This window comes from Folsomia candida, unplaced genomic scaffold (assembly GCF_002217175.1).
Source record: "Folsomia candida strain VU population unplaced genomic scaffold, ASM221717v1 Fcan01_Sc015, whole genome shotgun sequence".
Classification (NCBI taxonomy): domain Eukaryota; kingdom Metazoa; phylum Arthropoda; class Collembola; order Entomobryomorpha; family Isotomidae; genus Folsomia; species Folsomia candida.
This window is the reverse complement of record NW_019091207.1, coordinates 22,787-45,485: the sequence shown is the minus strand read 5'-3', so window position 1 is coordinate 45,485 and position 22,699 is coordinate 22,787. Positions and strand designations below refer to the sequence as shown.

The 22,699-nt window shown below is 39.9% G+C and overlaps 1 protein-coding gene across 2 annotated transcripts in view; it reads right to left on the bottom strand.

Moving 5' to 3' along the window:
• The window catches only part of LOC110856191 (Ig-like and fibronectin type-III domain-containing protein 1), a 95,184-nt gene that overhangs the window by 52,807 nt on the left and 19,678 nt on the right, over window positions 1–22,699 (bottom strand). For both annotated transcript variants that reach the window (XM_022104659.2, XM_035856891.1), the window contains one exon: window positions 650–1,202. In XM_022104659.2, coding sequence (XP_021960351.1) covers window positions 650–824 — 175 coding nt within the window. In that variant the 5' untranslated portion in view covers window positions 825–1,202. The remainder of the gene's footprint in view (window positions 1–649; window positions 1,203–22,699) is intronic.

Sequence of the window (22,699 nt, the reverse complement as noted above, 5' to 3'; positions counted from 1 at the left end):
TTGCATAAATACGAATGAATGAATGTTATTTATTAAATAGTTCAAGTGTAGGGATTTATGGAAATTTAGTAGTTTAAATACCGCATACGTACGTAAATGTGGCCACAATAATTTCAATATTCCTTTTCATTTTCCACCAACAGTAGGGACGCAAACCGTGTTCAACCCAGATTATTTTGCGATCATGTTAGTTTGAAAGAGCGACTCTTTAAAAACATCATTTACTTCATAATTTTCGCAAATTCGAAAAATTCTACAAGTTTTGCGCGCCACAAGTTCGCTAAAATTCTTAGCTTTCCACCAGAAACTTTATTTGCGGCTCGTTTCCACGAACTTGCAGCGACCAAAACTTCTCGAATTTTTCGAATTTGCTTAAATACCGGGCTAAATCTTGTCTCTAAAGAGTTACCCTTTCAAACTAACATGATCTCAAAATAATCTGGCTTGAACCCGGTTTGCGTCCCCATTCTAACTTTAATACAGCATCCAGCCGAGCCAAATAATGGCAAAGTTTGAGGTGACTACTCTAGCCGTATTTTCTTTCTTAATTAAAATCCTGCCGAGCTAAGGCTTCTCAAGTAGTCGTCGCAGTAAATACTGTCCTCTTGAATTACATGCCGGATAAAACTTTAGTCTTATACTCACTCACCTTTGGAATGTGCACAAAAGATTCCCACCAAGAGGAAGAAAGCTCTCGGCAGAACGTGATTGAGGGTGAGTGATGAGGATGAGTAGTGAGATCTTCTTCTTCTGGGGGACATGCTGGCCTTCACTTTCACTTGACATCTCCCTCCTCCTCCTCCTCCATTGTCCGGGTCACTCATCTTGTTCCCTCCGCTGATCCAGATCCGGACAAGACAATTCGATTGATCGACAGTCCACTCCTTTTATTATTTTATAAGATACACTACGTCGCACAACAGTTGTGTCACACAAACCACGATGACTCTGTCCGTTACGGGGTGTCAGTTCTTATGTTGTTGCACTTTCACTCCGTGCTTTCTTTTCGTTATGATTGATTTGGAAGTAGGAAGGGATAAGTAAGTAAGTAAGATGCGGGGCAGATTTCCTGGACTGGCAGCAGGGGTGAGTAGCTTACTTTACTTGCTGGCTGTCTAGCGAGTTGTCAATGTCACATTAAAGACGTTGGTTGCTTGGTGGGGGAACAAATCCTTTTTCTGGGCGAGATCCTGGCTGTGATCCTGTCAAATAAATAATCTCTGATCAATTGCATCGCCTGGATTAGGTGGGATTTTTAGGTTATTATGAGGGTATACGAGGGGACGGGAAAAATTAGGAAATAAATAAGCTAGAGGTTTCAATCATGTGGTGTTGGTCATTTATTTGGATGATCGCATTAGTAGTGAATGAGAGGGATTGATAAGTACTTGATATTCAGATAAGATTAAGAAAAAATAAATAAGGAAGAAAACTATAACTTGATTACGCATGAAAAAGAATCAACTTTCTCTTTCCTCCTTTCTCCATGGATTTTAGAAATTATTTGAGATTCGGATTAAATGCTTTCTACGAATGCCCGGGTAAAATAAATACATTGCAGGTTTTAATCATGTGGTATTACATTACTAAATAAGGCGGATTAAATGAATACTTGACATTCCGATAAGTAAGATCAGATAACACTGAGAAAAACTAAATAAGAAAGAATTCCTAATTTTATTACGGATATAACAAAGAGAAAGCAACTTTCTCCATGGAAGATTTGACAAGATTGCAATTTATATCAGGACGACGACGGAAGAAGTGACAGAATCTGACACTTTTTTGTTGGCTCAGGTTTAGTCACTTACTACTTTTGTTCTCGGACTTACTTTTACACAAAAGTATGTAACTACTACTACGCTGCCTAATATAATGGGCCACACAACGGGGCTAAATTTCTGGATTTGGGTGGATTTCTTTACTCGGATTACGTGACAAACAGCAACGGCATTAAGCGTCATCGTTGTTTTTTACGAGTTGGATACACAATGGTGTTATTTTACTTTACTTTGCTTTCCACCAAGTAAGCAGAGAAAATTGGAACAGTTTCCTCCATTCTACTAGTTTCTCTTTAGCTACAATGCGATAGTGTCAAGTGTAAGACGCAGATTATTTTGGAAATTTTGGAATTAGGAAGTTCAAGTCAAAATAGTCAACGATTCTTGAGGTAAATTTATGCGATGGTTGGAATTAGTCAAAATTTCTGAGGTGAAAGTTAAAAAAAAGTGTGGGATTTTTACCAAGAAAATTCCACTTTCACTCTTCTCGAAGGTGAAAATCTCCCATTTTTTAACTTTCACCTCAAATATTTTGACCAATTCCAACCCTCACACAAACTTCCTCAAGAAACATTGGTTTTATTGCATGATTCCAAAATTTTCACCAAAATCTGAGCCTTACACTTCACACCTTCCCCTTATTACTGCTACAATTCCGTGTATGAATTTAGCTGCGTTTTACTGGGGAGAAAATGTCTTTAAATATTTTTTTGGCCCGAGACCCAACCAGCGAGGAGGGAGCGACACTCGACATTATATTGGGTTTAAAAATGTCTACGTAAATCCAAATCTAAATCCAATCAACTTGCCCAACTTGAAACTTTTGGCAGGTTGAGAGGAGGAGCAATACAAAGGAATTTTTCTAATTCCTCTCGCTGCAAGAAGACAAATACGAAACACTCAAGATAAACATGGCAGCAGCAGCGTCGGGTGTTTGAACAAATTTAGCACTTGTCCTCTTACACTATGTCATTTCAAAGTGGGAGAGAAAGTTGAGAGAGAACTACGTGTGGAGAAAGTGGCTACGTACGTAAGAAGATGGAAGTCCAGTGTTTCGTGGATGGCGGGTTTGCTACATTTCTTGCACGAAAAAGCAAGCCACGCAAGAAATGCGAGGTGCAAGAAACTGGGAGAAAGTGCAAGAAATGTGTGCCATCTAGCCACGCGCCGTATGAACTATTTACAGCGGCGGGGCGCAGTTTTTAGCGCCATGCTTTTCTCCCGGGTCAAAATATTTCCCTGCAAGAAACCACTTTCTCCCCGTTATTTCTTGCACCTGCTTACTTTCACCCGAAACACTGGAGGTTGACCCAAATTTCGGTGCAACCCGGACTCGCTGGATGCAGTACAAGTAGTAGAAGGTTGAATAATAAATTGAGCGTTTTAGTTTTAATACCACAGATTTTTCCAGATCTCAACCTGACCAGGACCGCCCTCCCCTTGTGACATTTTAACGAGGGGGATTTTATTAGGCAGAAATTTAATATGCATCAAGTAATGGGACGGAAATTGGGGAAGAATTTGTACGGCTGCGACGCAAGTAAACAAGAAAGAAAGAGAGTCAAGTCTGGTTTAATTTTCCATTTTGTTGCAGATGGATGCCGTTCGAAATATCAAGTACGTACGTTGGCGGATCTTTGTTTTCTTCATTGAATTAAATATACAGAAGCTGAATTTGTTCATTTCCAAGTATTATTTACGTGCCTATTCATACATATTTGTGCAAAATATTTTCGCCAAATTCAATTCGCACAAAATTCACAGAAATTTAAAATACCTTCCCTTTTGTTACAAATGGATTCCGTTTGAAATATCAAATATGTATCGGTGGATCGGTGTTTTTTAGATGAAAATTAAATATACAGAGGGCAAATTTGTCCACTTCTATTATTTGCTTGCCTACACATATTTGTGCAGAATGTTTTCGCCAAATTCAATTCTCACGTAGAAATTCAAAATCCCACACGGGAAACCGAACAGCTTTCTACAACAATTCGAATAAGCTTTTTGATTAATTTTGCTTTCTCTTCGTGCCATAACACCTCTTTTAATCGCTGAACAAACATGGATCCCAGAACAAAGACCAAATCAACAAGGATCACGCCTATGCGATTACATATGTATGTTTACACCAGTCGCCGCGGAACAGGGGGACAATGTCCCCACGGTGGTTCGATGTCCCTATCACCTCCCCATCTTATATAAACCCGTCCCTCCCCTATCCCACAAAGTTAATGTCCCCCGATGTCCCCACACCTTCCGCGGCCACTGTTTTTACACCACTCATTTTAACGGAGCAACATCATCCCCTGTAATGGTTTGATCTCGTGGTTATTGGATTTGTGAGTGAGACGTGCCAGGCAACAGCCCCGATGAGAAAAGAGAATACTTGCACAGGTGCAATTTCCACGAACCAAGTGTAATAATAATTAGCGAACTTTGCGGTGGATCCGACGAGGGTTCAGATTGGTGTGAAATGGACAATGTTTTAGGGTTGAGGAAATTCAATAGGGCAATTCTTCCCCCTTTTTGATGAGCAAACAATGCCATCACATCATGATTATTTGACCGAAAGCAATTCACCACTAAATTATCGGAAATAATTAGTTTCCCCCTTTAATTCCCAAGACTGTTGTTTTTGCTTGATTGGTTTACTCCACTTTGTTTAATGCACGTCTTTTTGGGGAGAGTTTGAATCATTAAAAGTTTTCCGATTAAAGATATCCATCCCACATTTTTAAGTGGGTTCAGCCCACCGTAGAGGAATTAGTTGATGGATGGATATCTACGTGCAATTAGGAGAGATTCTTGGAAAGCAGTGGCCGCGGAGGACGGAGGGACGTCCCCACGGTTGTCCCATCATCTGCCCATGTTATCCGCATAGACCACTCTCTACCCTATCCTACAATGTTAACCTCTTTCGTATTATTGATTTCTCTTTCAAAATTTCTATACGGTAAGATATTGATTTCATAATAATCAATTAAATTTTCAATCAGTTTCCAATTTTCGAATTTTTTTTACGAAAAACACGAAAAATCCACTTTTTAACATTGGTCGGTATAGAAAAAATTCCAAAATTTGGGGAGAAAAATACCGAAAAAAATCCACTTTTCTTTCCACAAAATACTGAAGAAATATTCCACTTCGCCGTGAACGGAAAATAAAATACACAGATTTGTGCACTTTGTCGTTAACAGATTAATGTCCCCGCAAGGCTTCTGCAGCCACTGTTGGAAAGTTTAACCTTGACAAATTCATACAGCTTTCTAAGCCTTGCACAGGCATAACTTTAGTGACGTATGGAACCAAAAGTAAGTATATCATATGTCGCATCAATCCGTACGAATAACGTCATGTCAAAGGACCGTTAACCCAGCCAAGCATCCAGTCTCTATTACAACCTCTAAAAAATTTCGAGGACACGTATCACAGAAGAGAAAGCTATAAGATATGGATACGTCTGCGATATCGATTATGCGAAGAATTGTCAATGTAGCAGATATCTATGTGGGGTAGGAAGTGAGTTGAAATGAACCCAACCATTTCCTAACTTGACCACAAGGGTTGACTGATGACATTTATTTCCTACTTTTCTTCTGCCTTTGCTTTCTCCCAATATCATTTTTCCTCGAAAGGATATGTACAACAAGGAAAGCAAGGTTGACAAAAAGGACGAATTATCGATTTATGCTCGAAAAATGCAGTTGGACGTTGTATCCTTTTTTGTACAGGATAAAGATACATAATGTGTATGGATCCATTAATCAATTTATTTTTTATACCCGATAAAATAATTTTGATTTTTAAATAAGAAATAATATAGTTTTTTTAATTTTTTTACCAGACTTGGGTTTTACAATTTTTAAGGTTCGGAACTTTTTGAATAATCTCAATTTCAACATTATGTTAGACTACAATGGAGCAAGAATTTTCAAAAATCGGAACAAAATTGGATTTTTGGCGCGCTCTTGGAGACGTTGATTTTCTTATTTTTTAAGTAAAATCATTATGATTTGGTTGGACAGTTGTATTATTTTTGTTGGGTAAAAAATAATCCCGGTTGGACATTTCATTATTGGAAAAATTATTATTTTTTGGTTGAGGACATTTTCCTATTTTCTTTGGGAGGTATAAAATAAACCCATTAATCAAATAAAATTATGCTCTTAAATTCCCAATAAAAACGTATTTACAAAATTAATGATCTCAAAACTTTAAATCAAATTATGTACCTACAATCACTTAAACTTTCCTTGTTCGTATAAGTGCCCAATTAATTATTAAGGCTCCCTGAACAATAATAAATTACTTGGTGGAGGAAGAGGAATGAATAATCTATTTGCAAATGTATGCATGCATACAACTTCGCGAAATTAAAACCCTTTTTGAGCTAAACCAAACCAGCTTTTGGGTGACATTCATTCATTCGCCATCTTGTATGGAAGGAAGATGGACCCAGAGACAAAACTTTGTTAAACTAAAGTCATACATAATCCAGTCAATTTCTTGACAGATAATAATTACTTGAGAGACTCTTGCACTCATTTCATTCATCTACTCATCCATCCAGCAACCTCGCTCTCGCTCCACATCCGTCAGTGGCCGCGGAAGGGTGGTGGTGGGCAGAGGGACAATGTCCCCACGGTTGTTGGATGTCTGCATAATCTCCCCATCTTATACATACAAACCTTTCCCTCCCCTATCCTACAATGGGAATGTCCCCATATGTCCCCACGCCTCCTTCCGCGGCCCCTGACAGGAATAATTCATTCTAAATCCATCCGACATGCCACCCACGATCTGGTGATTGTACAATGGCACTGGACCTACTATGTATTTAGCATTGACTGGAGGAGCTTTCTCCTCCTTGAATTGCATCTCAATCGGGTAGCAGCATCATAATGAAAATAAAATGAACAATCTAACCCTTCGGAGGAGCAGGGGCCGCGGAAGGTGTGGGGACATTAACATTGTAGGATGTGGGGGAGGGAGGGGTTTATATAAGATAGGGAGATGATGGGAACGTCGAATAATCGTGGGGACAAAGGGACAATGTCCGCACCCTTCCGCGGCCACTGTTGGGAGGAGGATGAAGAATGAGTGCTGCTACTACAACTAAATAGATTGTTCATTTATTTATTCACTCCTATTTTCCTGCTCCTCTCGAATTTGATTAGATGAGAGAGAAAGCAGCGTTGCATTCAGATTCATTCACCCTCCGCTCATTCTCCCACCCGACAAAAGCTTCATCTCAACTTATTGCTCAGTTTCTCATCTCCTTTATTCAATCCATTAGATAGTAGGAGAGGAGAGGAGAGGCTCGTCATCACTGCATTGGCGGCAGAGATGGGCAAAATACAAGATTTATAAGGGTTTGGATTTCCGGAGGTGTTACACCCACAATTTGCGTGAATTTGCGTGGAGAAAGCAACGAAAATACAGCGGTTTTGTGGAGAAAGTAATTTTATTTTAGTACGATTTTTAAAAAAATAATGAGGGTATTCACGCACCCTTGGTAACTACGTAAACAGCGTAAAATCCGTAAACTTACAAACGTTTACAAACAGCTTCCCGTGAATTCACTTTCGCAATTATTTTCGTAAAAATTTATCTGATAATTGAAACAAAATGCCGATCATTTCCAGAAAACGGAAATTAATGGAAGAAATTTGTGGAGCTGCATTTATTGATATAATAAATACCACGAACAGTGAAGGCTGTTCCTATAAAAATTTCGAAATTCAACCCTCCTAAATTCTAATCCTAAATCACACTAAATCTTAGCTGAATATATAACTTCTTAGAAATCGGTATCGGTGCCCCTCCCTTATTGCCCATCTGGTTATTTTTTGTTCATCTTTGACTTCATATTCGTTCATGAGAAGCTATCACCGTCAGCTTTTTGAGACAAGTTAGCTTTTTGAGACAAGTTATGAAAATCGGTATGGGTCACCCCAACGGGTCCCGGATGTGATTTTTTACCAATTCCACTTCATATTCTTCCATTAGGAGCCTTTAGCAGCCTCTATACCAAATTTCAGCTCGATTGGATGATTTTGAAAAATCGGTATGGGTCACCCCTCCGGGTACCTCCAGATGAAAAATTTTCCAATTTCACTTCATATTCTTTCATTAGGAGCCATTAGCAACCTCTATGCCAAATTTCTGTATCGAACAAATTTTTTTCTTCCGCAAATTGAGTTTACAAAATACTTTACAAAATTAAAAGACGCCTGTGAGCTGCGTAAGTTTACAAAAGTTTGTAAACTGATTTTCCTTGACAATTTTTGTAAAAGTTTGTAAACGTTTGTAAGTTTACGGATTTTACGCTGTTTACGTAGTTACGAAGGAGGGCGTGAATTGCCTCATTGTATTTTGACCGCAATGAAAAGTAAAAAAGATTGTTAAGGGACAAAGGTGTTTCTGTGGCCTTAATTTTGACCATGTTGCCAGCATGGAGGATTTGTGAAATCTGTTTTAAAAAATCGTACAAGTATCTCCTTCAATTTTATATATGTTTCACAAATCCTCCATTTTGGCATCGATGTGAAAATCCCATCCCAAGGGGGTGGGTTTTAACAAAATATGCAGTACTCAAGCCCAAAAATTCCAAATTATGGTAACTATGTAACATATTTGAATTTCATTTTATTATCCCGATGATAAAATTAGCCCGAGCCAGAACTTTTGGAACCGTCGTGTCCGTCCTTCTGTCTGTATGTCTATCTGTATATCGGGTTTATGATAACTCCCGTTAACCTTATCCTATCGACTTGAAATTTGGTACACATGTAGTATGGGGCAAACAATGAGTTCAGTTCGAAGATGAGCAAATCGGTTAACTGGTTGACCGGTGTGGGTCGTCTGGATGGGTCGGGTATTATTGACCAAAATTTCAAAATTATCATAGAAAGCTGAAATTTGGTACAGAGATTACTAATCGCTCCTAAAAGAAGAATATTGATTAGGATTGGGAAACTTTTTGTCTGGAGGGACCCGAGGGAGTGACCCATACCGATTTAATAAAATCGCCATATCGAGTTGAAATTTGGTAGAGAGGTTGCTCTTTCCCATGAAAGAGTATGCAATTAAAAGTAAGCAGGGTCTAACCAGAGTGGCCCATAGGGTGACCCCTTTCTAAAAGTTGTTATTCTGAAAGTTGATAGACCGATATTCGAGACATTGGTCATATGCACATATATGTGTACAATACCTGTGTCCATAGTCCGTAATTTGTTCGTGATTTGGTGATGCTTTCACAGGTTCATGATTTTAGCATGTTAATCACCATAACAATTATAAAATCAGAATAAAAATATTTTTTGAAATTATTATGGAGTGTGGATGCGAGAAACCATCAAATCATGACGAAATCATGAACAAATCACGGACTATTGATACAGCTTGTAATGACCGAATTACTATTTGAATCACCCAGTAGGGTCACCCCCACTGGTTTTCTAAAACGGTCGTAGAAGACTGAAATTTGGCATGATGCTGAACGGATATACCAGGATAATAAATATCAAGTAAATTTCAAGAATTTTTTGCCGTGGGGACCTAAAAGGGTGACCCATACTGGTTTTAAAAATTGTTATTTTCAACTAAAAAATTTTGACCTTCATACCATAGCCATTTTTAAAATTACGTCTGCGTAAGACATCCAACTTTGGATGTTCAAGGTTTTAAAGAAGCGAGCCCCACGGGTCCTGGTAGTAAAGGGGGCAGATTTGTAATTACTTCAAAAATTTAGAAGCGGACTCTGTCCCCGACTAGAACTAAATAAGGTCTGCACTATAGGTTTTCTTTATAATTAATATTACTGATAAATACCATATGACAGACATGAGATTTTGAAATTATGAGAAATATGACTATTAATAGCTCGGCTCGGGCTATGTCAGGTTCGCACTTGTTGAATTAAAATTAAAATTAAATGGTTACAAATCGGCTCGTGGCAACAAAAAAATGGGTGCTGCAGGGCCCAGGAAAATTGCTTATCCCTTAATAATCTTTCTAAAAAAACTAGTATTTCCGCAACCCGAAACAATCTTACGAAAATACATGTTTTTTAAAGAAATTAACTTTTTAATAGATTGTCAAAATATCGTATTTTAAAATATCATGAAAAAAATGCATTTTAACATCGATTAAAAAGTTAATTTCTTAAAAAACGTGTATTTTCGCAAGACTTCTACTTTCTCCACGTAGATTTTAGTCTTTTTGTGAGTGTAACACCCCCAGAAATCCAAAACGGGGCTCTTTTTTAACCCAGTATTTTGCCCACCCCTGCTCCTCCCTCAGTTAATAGAAGAACTGCTTGTATAAGTTCTTCACTACGTACTGGGGCCGTGCGGAGATTATATATTTACTTGCTCCATTGAAGAAGAATAAATGAGTGTCATTCTTGATTGCGATGAAAGGCAGGGAAGAGAAATAAATCAGAGAAATGAGATTGTGACGAGTTATTATGATTGTCGGAGGAAGAGAGAATGCGAGGCGAGGATGAAAATTATTTTCACAAGGTGACAGATACACATAAATTTATGTACATACATATTTTGAAAAATGACAAAATTAATGACGAGTTGTGAAATCAGAAATGAAATTATTTTGGAAACAGTTCATTTTCATTTCATGCTGAGATGATAATAGGTTTTCACTTTCATTTCAACGACCTAATCGAGTAGAGATAAATAATGTACATAAATTTTCATGACTTAAAAACATCTCTAAAAATTTTGAAAAATGACGAAATCAATTTTCCACTTGTAATCAATTTCGAAAATGAAATTATTTTGAAAACTCTTCATTTTCATTTCACGGTGAGATGATAATAGGTTTTCACTTTCATTTTCATTTCATCCCCACCTAATCGAGTAGAGTGTGTAGTTAGGCTGCCTTTTCAGCAATAAACAATCATCGGACAAGAAGGTTCTCTTCTCGACAAAGTTTCTATGTTAACTTGAAAACTATTGTATCACGTTTTCCTACTGGCTCATGTTGATTTCGTTGTTGCTGCCCTATCATGTCTCTCGTGGTTTGATTGTCCCTGCTGTCCTGTGTGAACACGCACAAAAGTTGTTCCCCTGCTGCAGTGGCCGCGGAAGGTGTGGGGACATCGGGGGACATTAATATTGTAGGATAGGGGAGGGAGGAAGGGTTTATATAAGATGGGGACATTGAATAACCGTGGGGACATTGTCCCTCTGTCCTTCCGCGGCCACTGCTCAGTCTTCTCAAACTCTGTGTCTCCTTTTCTCTACTTTTTTTTATCCCAACGTCGTTTCGTGGGGTTTGGAAAGTTTGCAAAATGCGAAAAACGATCCATCCACCTATTCATGGACTCAGTGAAAGGTTGACTTTTCAAGTTTTCTACTCTGCCCCGTTTCGTGGTCATCTCAATTTTTACTTTCATTCACCCAACGCATAGAACTGAACAGTGAGCAAGAAAAGAATTGAAATTGAGCGTGGATGGAAAAATTCTTGCCAGCGATTTCATGTTTCTTCCTTTCATTGTGAATTCCGAACTGAATGAGTTGAACGAATCGCATTGTGTTTTGCAGGCACTTGAGTTATCTTCACTTGAGGACGAGGTGGGTGGTGGTGAACGAAATGGGATGTTTTGTACTTGAAAGTCTCATACATTCAGCGCGGAGCGGATTGGGACTTGGAGACTGCATAAAGGGAATTGGGAAATGTCCCTCGGAAGGAAAATGCAAGGTACAACGTGTGCATGGCATCTTCTTTTTAGAGGGAAAGAATGGACACTGCTGCCACTGCTACTTGTGTCATGCAGTATATTATGACCTTCATGTATGTATGTATGGACACGGGTAGTATTGTACGGGTGAAAGTAAACAGGTGCAAGAAATAAAGGGGAGAAAGTGGTTTCTTGCAGGGAAATGTTTTGAGCTGCTGGGAGAAGTGTAAGGTGCAAGAAACTGTACGTCCCGCCCTTATAAATAGTTCATACGGCGCGTGGCTGTACGGCGCATATTTCTTGCACTTTCTCCCAGTTTCTTGCACCTCACATTTCTTGCGTGGCTGGCTTTCCAGTGCAAAAAATGTAGCAACTTGGACTTCGATTTCACTCGAATTTTGATCGTTTTTACCCGTGCTTCGGGTGCAAGTTAATATTTCACAGGTGCAAGAAATAACGGCAAGAAGGTGGCTTTTGCAGGTATTTTGACCTGCAAGAAATGCACGGCACAAGAAACTACGTCCCACCGCACATGCTTCATAAGCCGCGTAGCTATTTATAACGCACACGTTTCTTGCACTTTCTCCCAGTTTCTTGCACCTCTCATTTCCTGTTTGATACTGCAAGAACCCCGCAAAGAAACGAAACCCTGTTGTACAGATCTGAGAGGCGGAAGGTGTGGGTGTGTACCTACTTATTTCTACCTTCTAAAATTTGTGTTTTTCTTCTCCTTCCTGGTGGGGAAGAAGGAGGAAAAATGCAGTAAACTTTAATCAGCAAAGGTGCTGGTGGTTGTGAATTCTTGTTGGTGCAACATATCCACACATGTGTCCAAGCCTTATGTTCTGGTCTCCCCCTTTAAAATTACTCGTAGAAGAGTCAACCATTTCAGCCCACGATTACAGCACTTTACTCTTTACTTTATATAAACAAACACCACCATTACGTTGCATTACTGCTTCTGCTGCAGCCTTGTAGTCCACGCCGTGTAACTTAACTTGACTCCAAGTAACGTTTCGCTGCAGTGGAAATAAAGTGTGTACAAGTGAGCTCGTATTTTGAAGGTAACGGGTCTCGTGAAAATTTTACTTCCACTTAAACTCACTCACTCACTGACTTACTCGCCGTATGGACGACTTTCACTTTTGGGGAACATGGCTAAAGTTATTTTATGGTTGGTATTATTTAGCAGAGAAAGGTAAAGAAAGGTAAGGTAGCTTTTGTCTTGGCTTCAGTGGCCGCGGAAGAGGTGGGGACAGGTGGGGACATTGACATTGTATGTAGGATGGGGGAGGGAGGAGTTTAGATAAGACGGGGAGATAATGAAGACCGTGGGGACATTGTCCCTCTGTCGACACTCTTCCGCGGCCACTGTCATCCCCATGGACTATGTACATACAGTGCCCGAGGAACCCGTGGGACATCTGGGGACATTAACATTGTGGGATGGGGGAGGGAGGAGTTTATAAAAGATAGGCGGATGATGCTGACATCGAATAACGGTGGGGACATTGGCCCTCTGTCCCCTATACCCTTCCGCGGCCACTGTTTGTACGAGGATATAACCGTACATATTTCAGTAGCATGTTTAACGTATAGATTATGGGTAATTAGATGATCAAAGTTAGGTTTATGAAAGCGAGGATTCACGCTATTAACACACAACCGTGGGGACATTCCCTCTGTTCCATGCTTCCGCGGTCACTGTTTGTCCTGCACTGAGGACATAGCCTACATGGTTAAGGAGCATGTTTAAAATATGTGGAGTTTAGATTATGGGTAATTAGGTGATTAAGGTTATATGAAAGGCGACGATTCACTTCATGAACACGGCGACTTTATCAGATTTATTCCCACCCCTTGGTTCGATTGGTACGTAAGAGGTGATAAGACTGACTTGGTGAAGAAATCAGCAGACTGTATCATCATGCGTGTGCATGAAGTCACTTTTCGCATGTACTTTCACTCAACGTCAAGACAAGGACGGAGTCAACTGCCACTTTCTCTCAAGTTCTCCACCTTGGCGCATTAAGTGGTTTTCCATCTCGCTCTTTATGCCGTGGTGAACCCAGGCCACCGCCACCGCGTATTGTCAGGCGCTATATCTCCAAAGCTGGAAGTCCCCCACCTCGAGATATCTCCACACAGTGGCCGCGGAAGCCGTGGGGACATTAACATTGTAGGATGGGGGAGGGAGGGGTTTATGTAAGATGGGCAGATGATGGGGACATGGAATTTTTCGTGGGGACTTGTCCCTCTGTCCACCACCACCCTTCCGCGGCCACTGTCTCCAACAAACTGCACTTATTCTTTCTTCTTTTTATACAATCGCATTTTTTTACACGATCGAACTTTCTTTTCTAAAATCTTTTTGTTCTTTCTCAATCTCTATAGCGGGTGATGGGATTCAATCTGGAGATTTGAGGGAGACGATAAACTGGTGAAATTCAAGTTATAACGTGAAAAAATTGGGGTAAATTGTAAACCAGAATTAGTAGAGAAAAAAGTGCATAAATTGATTACATACAGCATTAAGCTGCGTTTATACTTTCGCTATAATTTTTCTATCCTGCAATGCTATAAAAATACGTTGCGAGATAGGAAAATTATCCTGAAATCATGACGGATAAACGCAGTTTTACAAGGAAAGAAATCCCGTTAAATAATGCACCCCAACCAAAAAAGTTTCTAAATATATTCTTTCTTCCCACCAATTATCCGCCAGCTCAATCTGACTACGAATGACTTATTTGTACTCGTTCGCGGAGAGAAGGGGACAAAACTTGGGAGAAACCCTCACACTCTTTAAAACTATTAAAACAAGTCGTCCTCGGATAATAATCTAATTATGTGTGTGCAAGTACTGAAAAGTTTGGATGCAAGTAGCGGAAAAATTTTCGAAAGGGGACCAAGTTGCCTCGACACTTTAATATTTTACACGAACAACAACTGCCACACGGCACGGAACGTTCTTTCATCTCATATTTGGGAGACATCATTAAGGTACAAATTAGAAACGGCGTGGATGGAAGGACGAAAAGAATTCATTAAATTAAGACATACTCATTTCCTAAATTAAAAACGGTACGATGGAATAAGGAGCGAAGTAGTAAATAAATAGGAGGAAAGGCTGCCTGACAAGGGAGGTCTTCCAGCGGATGCTCTCCTATTTTTTGTCAAATTAGTGTTAATCGATTGCAAATTTGATTAGTATGAAATTTGTGAAAGGTACGATCTCCCAATGGGCACGTTTGACAGAGATATTTGCATCCGAAGAGGAGACAGTGCGTCTTAAAGTTGACAAATTTTACACTTTCCAAATTTACTGCGCGTTTTCTCCTCTTCGGATGCAAATATCTCTGCCAAACGTGCCCATTGAGAGATCGTGTCTTTTGCAAATTTCACCCTACTTAAATTTGTCCCGATTGACACTAATTTGCCCAAAATCTGAGAGCATCCGCTGATGGACCTCCATTCCTCCAAGTAATGAAATGATGCTCAACAAATATTTCTTTCCTGCAAAAATATCACATTTTCATAAATGTTATTATTTTGTCAAGTTCAATCGAGCAGGAGATGAAAGAAAGTCAGTGAGTGAACTGATTGACTGCTTTCTCTCTGTTTGTACACGTCGCATTTGGAATGAATGCATTCACGATATGAAATTCTGCCAGCTTGAGAATGTGAAAGAATGTAGGCCTTTTACATAAATTGATTTTGCCCATCAAACCAACCCATTCGCTAGCACGCCTCGTCTCGTCCTCGTCTTTAAGATCGATTGAATTGATTTGCAATTTGAATAGCACTACGTACGAGGTACGAACGAGTATATATTGAGATGGAGAAAGGAATGAGTGAGACACCGACCGACCGTCTGCTGGGTGTTGTGTTGTGACAAGCACGGTTCGTCGGTGAAAGTTGACTTGATTCCATGCATGGTTCATTTTTATAGAATTTTTTCTTTTTTCAATAGACAAAACAATGAATATAAATAAATATTCTTCGTATTTCAAAGTTCACTCTCTCACTCTCTGTAAAAATAGACGAGCTCATTGCCGCTGTAAAATGTTATTGATACGCCAACGCATACCGGGCAGCAGAGGTAGGCAAAATACTTTGTAAAAATACATTATTTTGAGCTCCGTTCTTCCCAGGGTTTGGATTTTCGGGGTTGTTACACCCACAAAAAAGATGAGAATCTACGTGGAGAAAGCAACAGTCATACGAAAATGCAGGTTTTGTGAAGACTGAATTTTTTAATCAATGTTAAAATATTTTATTTTTTAAAAAAGCGACAACAATGTATTTTGACTTCGATCAAAAATCAATTTCTTCAAAAAACCTGTAGTTTCGTACGACCATTTGCCGTAGATTGTCGTATTTTTGTGGGTGTGACACCCCTGGAAATCTACACCCTGAGAAGAACGGGGATCAAAATACTATATTTTTTTACCAAGTATTTTGCCCTCCTCTGCCGGACAGACGTGATTTTTAGACAAAATTTTCTCCTCAAACGTCAAACCGGAGTGAAAGCTAACTTTATACACTTATGTACTTGATGGGATCACCCGTGAAAATAATTTTCTTACGCAATGCAACAAAAAAGAACAATGCATCCAGAGTGTGGTTACGATACGAAAGGCCAACTTTGAATGACGGGTGAGTAAATGAAAACAACATAAATATTCCGATTTTTGTTATCTTCTTGCCCCTCATCTCTCATAAATACGACACGACCAGACCAGACGCGACTTGTTGTTGAATATACAATTATTATTTCTTACATGGGACGACGTTATCTGACCGAAAAGAAAAACAAGAAAGCCGCTTTTTCTTCGTTCATATTTATCTATCTATCGAGAACATTTTATTTATTTTTGACCACCCGCCCACGATATTGCTCCTAAGGTACGGATGATGGTATTTCATTTCATATTATTGCACTTTCTCATCATTTTTATCTAACTCAACCCCTTCCATTTCCTTTTTTCCTGTAAGAGACCTTTTTTAGGGGGAAAAGGTCAAGCGATTAAATGCAAAAAGTAGAAAACCTCGTGCGTAAAGTTTCCCCCTTCCGTTCGTTTCTTCTTTTTTGGGAGTCATTTCATAGGAAAATCGTATACACACGCCGTAAAAGGCATCTGCTTCTGTATGAAGAAAGTCTGGACAACACAGATTCCAATCATGAAGCCATACACAGTGGCCGCGGAAGGAGTGGGGACATATATACGTGCAGGTATGGTATAAGGTGCTGAGATATTTACCAGGTTACGCAATATGAATGTGGTAAGTCAACCTTAAAGAAATCCTGGTTGTTTGGTTGGTTGCGCGGCTTGGGTACATATAAAGTATGATTTAGATCAGTGGCCGCGGAAGGTGTGGGGACAAGGGGGGACATTGCCATTGTAGGATAAGGGAAGGAGGGGTTTATATAAGATGGGGAGATGATGCGGACATCAAATAACCCCACGGACATTGCCCCACTGCCCCCACCCATCCGCGGCCCCTGTCAATCCATGCACCACCCAATCTACTCATAAATAAATACGTACTGACCAAAAACTTACATACAGAATCCTCAACTTATTTTAGCCTCTCATTCATCCACCACGCTGCAATCTCAATGAGAAGGAACGCATGTGGACCATTTTATGGCAAGATTTGTTTTATTTCCGGAATAAAATTCGCATTCAGTCATTGAATTTATAGAGAGAGAGCCCTGTTCACAACCACAAAAAGGGTTTTATGGCTTCCTATTGGTGATGGGGGTGTGTGTGCAAGCTATCAAAACCAGGATGAAATATCTGAATTCCCTCACCAGGAACTTAGCGCGACATTACATCCAATCTGTGACGCTTTGAACCTCAAAATTTGAAATTTTAACCTTATTTTACTCCTTCCTCATGTGTTACCACTTCATCCATAATTCTACCAGGCGAGCAAACAATCAGTGGCCGCGGAAGGAAGGTGTGGGGACATTGGGGGACATGAACATTGTGGGATAGGGGGAGGGACGGGTTTATATAAGATGGGCAGATGATGCGGACATCGAACAACCGTGGGGACATTGTCTACACTCTTCCGCGGCCACTGGTCACAATAACAATTCTATCTTCTCGTCTGGCATGCATGAATATCGCATCTTCTCCAACAAACTTTTCTTATGTTACATACATATTTGTACGTTACGTCGAAAACGTTGCATTTTGGATGGACGACAACAAACTATTATTTTCAAAGTCTGCAGTTTAGTACCAGTTTTGGTTAAGCTTTACTGCTTTGCTTGCCTCATACGCAGTGGCCGCGGAAGAGCTTGAGGGGACAGAGGGGCAATATGTCCCCACGATTGTACATTCCATGTCCCCATCATCTCCCAATCTTATACAAACCCCTCCCTCCCCTACTATCCTAAGATGTTAATGTCCCCACATGTCCCCACGGCTTCCGCGGCCACTGCTCACATGCCATTCACAATTTTACTCTACGAATACATACATGGCCTGGTTTTAGTTGAAGTTTTTGGCGAGTTGGTTGCTTGCTGGTTGGGTAATTTTACTTTACTTTACTGTATGTACACATACGTATCCGGAGCCTGGTTTGCCTAAATCTGCACAGATTCAAACTTTACGACTTCCATTTCTCTGCCTTGGAAAGAAAAAATGTATAAAGTAAAAAGTCAAAGTTTGAGACTTTTCAGGAGAGAAAAAAAGGAGAAGGGGGAACAAATATATTTTTATGAGGTCGTTAACTATCAGCATAAGTGTGTTGATACATACAATAAGTTGAGCTTTGCGCGTTTGTGGCAGGCCTCCTGCTTATTTGGTGGGTACTTGAAAATTGTATTTATTATGCGAGAAGGAGCAGTGGCCGCGGAAGGGTGGGGACAGAGGGCAATGTCCCCACGGTAGTTCGACGTCCGCATCATCTCCCCATCTTATATAAACCCTTGCCTAATGTTAATGTTCCCAGGTGTCCCCACAGCTTCCGCGGCCACTGGAGGAGAAGACACATCTTATTCAACTTGACACTTTACTTGAGACATAATTGGTTCTCTATTCACAGGTCACAGTGTGTAAGTAAATAAATCGTCTTGAGAAACTTTTTTATGACTTTTTTTTCAAATTGCAAAATCAGCTTTTTTTGCAATCTGCTCATCATATTGCAATTTAGTCGAGTTTATATGTAAGGCATCCACTGAAATGTCAAACCAGTAATCAGAACAGTGACCGCGGAAGCTGTGGGGACATTAACATTGTAGGATTGGGGAGGGAGGGGTTTATATAAGATGGGGAGATGATGGGGACATCGAATACCCGTGGGGACATTGTCCCTCTGTCGTCACAGCTTCCGCGGCCACTGAATCAGACTGGTGGTCAGTGATCCAATAAGTTTCATTTGATTATTACGTATTGTTCCCATACATAAGGGGAAATGGATAGTTTAATCCAATCCAGCAAACACGGATGGGTGAGTAAAAGCATGGATATTGTATCAGTTTATTTTCCAGTTGGCAATTTTCACGCTTTATCAACGTGAACCATGCAGGATGATCAGTGGCCGCGGAAGGGTGTGGACAAAGTCTTATTTGATTTGTCCCCATCGTCTCCCCGGTCATATAAACCTGTCCCTCTCTCAATATATAATTTGAATGTCCCTGGATGTCCCCACGGCTTCCGCGGCCACTTCGGATGATGATGATACAACGCAGCAGCAGCAGTGTAGGCCTCCCGAGAAAGAATTGTTCTCCAGACTGGAAATGAAATGGACTGGAACAGGAGTCATTTTGCTTTCACCTTAATTCAAACTGGGCTAGTGGCCATGCTTTCTCCTTTGTGGTTCGTTACCAGCAGTGACCGCGGAAGCTTGAGGGGACCATGTCCCCACGGTTGTTCGATGTCCACAACATCTCCCCATCTTATATAAACCCATCCCCCCCCCTATCCTACAATGTTAACGTCCCCACATGTCCCCACGTCTTCCGCGGCCACTGGTTATTCGATCGCTATATACGCGTCGTTCACAAAATGACCATGCATGACGAGAGTACGACGAATTTGCCATAAAATAAAATATAGCAAAACAGACCACCATACCACTTTTACAGCTTTGTTGCTGACCAGCTGCATTTTTATGTATGTATCAATCCCCAACAGTGCAGATTTTTTTTCGCAAACAGAGAATAACTATGTTCAAATCAGTGCTGTAACAGATATCAGCGTGTCACAACAACAAACCATTTTCTGATTCTGAACTTGGCTTTAAGTCCTCGCAAAACATGTTATTATGACGCGATCAATTCGCAACTGGGGCATATACAAAATCTGTCATGTGGAACAAACCGTATAGTCACCCAACATCTAAAAGGATCAATCAATACATAGTTAAACGCTGAAGGAGTCGTTCATAAATTATGTAACGCGAAAGATGGGGGTGGGATCTAACGATAAGCCTCCAATGATATCGTCACGATATTATCATGCCTACGTGACACGTGTTACAGGGGGGTCTAGAAAATCGCGATTTTTGCCTTACATAATTTATGAACGGTCCCCAAGTGCATAAGGTTTTGAAACGCTAATCAAGCAAAACTGGGTTGTGAAAGTTAGTTATCATCGATATCCAATTTTGTATTACAGACAGACACAAATTGATTATTCAAGTAATCACGTGCATGCATAACTCAAAGCTGCACTCTTAGAAATAGGGTTACTATTATAACCAAAAAGTAAACGTATGTGACTCTACCGCCGTGGTTATAAATTTGTCATCGAATGGTTACAATTGTGACCGGCTAATTATAAAGTTTCACCGACTTGGTATTAAATTGTCACCAGAGCTAATAAATTTATAACCAGTTGGTGACAAATTCATAACCACGGCGGTAGAGTTACATACGTTTACCTTTTGGTTATAATCGTAAACCCCATTTCTAAGAGTGTAAAACAACACAAATTCTCACAAATGTCACATTCAGATTTCCCCAGATTATTATAATAATTACCAAGAAATGAACAGACAGATACATAAATTCCCTCGTACCAAAAGGATGCTGAATGGTCAAATCTCAACAACAAGGAAGCCCTAGTGAAAGATATTTAGAAGAGGGCGGATGAAATCTCTCCGACTCTCGGAAACTTCAGAGAGAGAAAAGGGAAAGGTTTTGTCCACCTCAGCACAATTTACAATCTTCTCGACACAGCCAAACCCCAGAGAGACCAAAAAGCCACCCCGAAGGGATTCTTCTTATTCCTATTCTCCGAAATCTATTTACACGCAATTTAGATATCTCGAATGAGTCCATGATATTCAATTCACTAACTTATCTCTGAATTTATTGATGATTTTACAACGACTACTTAGATTTATCAATGGGTAGCTCAAAATGTTAATTTTGTTTAGAAACAAGAATGAGGATGATTTGCATACTGAATCGTCAGCAGCATTGTGTAATTGTACACAGTCGCCGCGGAAGGGTGGGGACATTGTCACTTTGTCCCCACCGTTATTCGATGTCCCATCGTTTCCCCATCTTATATAAACCCCTCCCCCTTCTTATCCTACAATGCTAATGTCCCCACCTGTCTTCGCGGCCACTGATTCTACATAAATGCATAAATGAAGGAATAAAGCCCTCCATCCCCTATTTTACAATGCTAATGTCCCCACATGTCTCCGCGGCCACTGATTGTACATAAATGAAGGAATAAAGCCCTCCATCCACTATTTTACAATGCTAATGTCCCCACATGTCTCCGCGGCCACTGATTGTACATAAATGAAGGAATAAAGCCACTATTTTACAATGCTAATGTCCCCACATGTCTCCGCGGCCACTGATTGTACATAAATGAAGGAATAAAGCCCTCCATCCCCTATTTTACAATGTTAATGTCCCCAAATGTCCCCAAACATGTCTCTGCGACCACTGATTCTACATAAATGAAGGAGTGATTCCATCTCCTCATGAAACTACCATTAACACGATACACACACACTGAAAGAAGCCCGACAGCGACACGGGCGGGGCAGACACCTGCCTCACCGCAGCCCGAAGAAGAAGAAGAAGGACGGACGGACAGGAGGTTTCGGAAGACAAGGAGATTCTTCTCCTCTGAGTGAAAGCGTTGGAGGCAAAGAGGTTTAAAATTATCACAACTTTCCAAGTAAATAATCCCCGTGAAATCAGTTTCAGGGAGAAAGCAGCATGTGCACGTGGGTACATATACTCCCGGATTTTAGGCGTTGTGGTTCGGATCACTTTGCATGTTCTCTGTTTATTTCGTGTTAAACTTTAAAATCAGTCACTCCACTCGTTTCAGTTCATGCGAAAGTGGGGATGCAATGGCGGCGGAAGTTGGGGGGGACATATTTGGGCATTAGCATTTTGGGATTGGAGCAGAAGGGATTTATTAACAGGAAAGATATGATTTTCAGGAATTTCTGGGCGACAATGCCCCCTCGTTCCGCCGCCAATGTGGAACTGTATCCAAATTTCATACAAAAAATCATTGACCGTACCAATTAGTAAAGTCCAAATTGTTATTTTATTACAACATTACAAAGGTATAGAGGATTCCAGGGTGCTTGAATTGAATGAACACTACACATTAATCCGGCTTAAAAAGGTCCAGAGTGGTGTTGTGGATGCAATAAAGGATTAATAAATTCGGGCACGACGACGTGCTAACTAAATACATATTTATTCCTGGCCGGAGGAAAGATTACGTACAGCCAATTAGATACTCAATCAGAATTCTATCCAGTTTACGAGCAACTTAACAAAGCAAGCTAATTGGAATAAAATCACTCAAGTCTGTTTATTATGTAAAGTAGTACTTCAATTTTTGGAAAACTATTCAGCTACATAAAACAATAACAAAATCTGCTAATTTTGATCCTTGATAAGTTTCAAATTATGAATCCCCAGAAAAATTGAGATTGAAAAGAAGAATGGAACTGACATTGTTGAAATTTTCCACACTCTTATAAATCCGGTATTAAAATAATACCAAAGCGATATTCTCATATGTGACTCTATACCAAAGTGGTATTAATAAGTAGATAATACTGCTTAGTAATAGCTCGGTATTAAAGTCTTAGGAAATTTTTACGAACCGGTATAATTTTATTACCAAGCGGTAGCAAATTTAAGACAGATAAATCAATACAGTGGTATTAATAAGTAATAGCTCGCTATTAAAGTCTTAGTAAA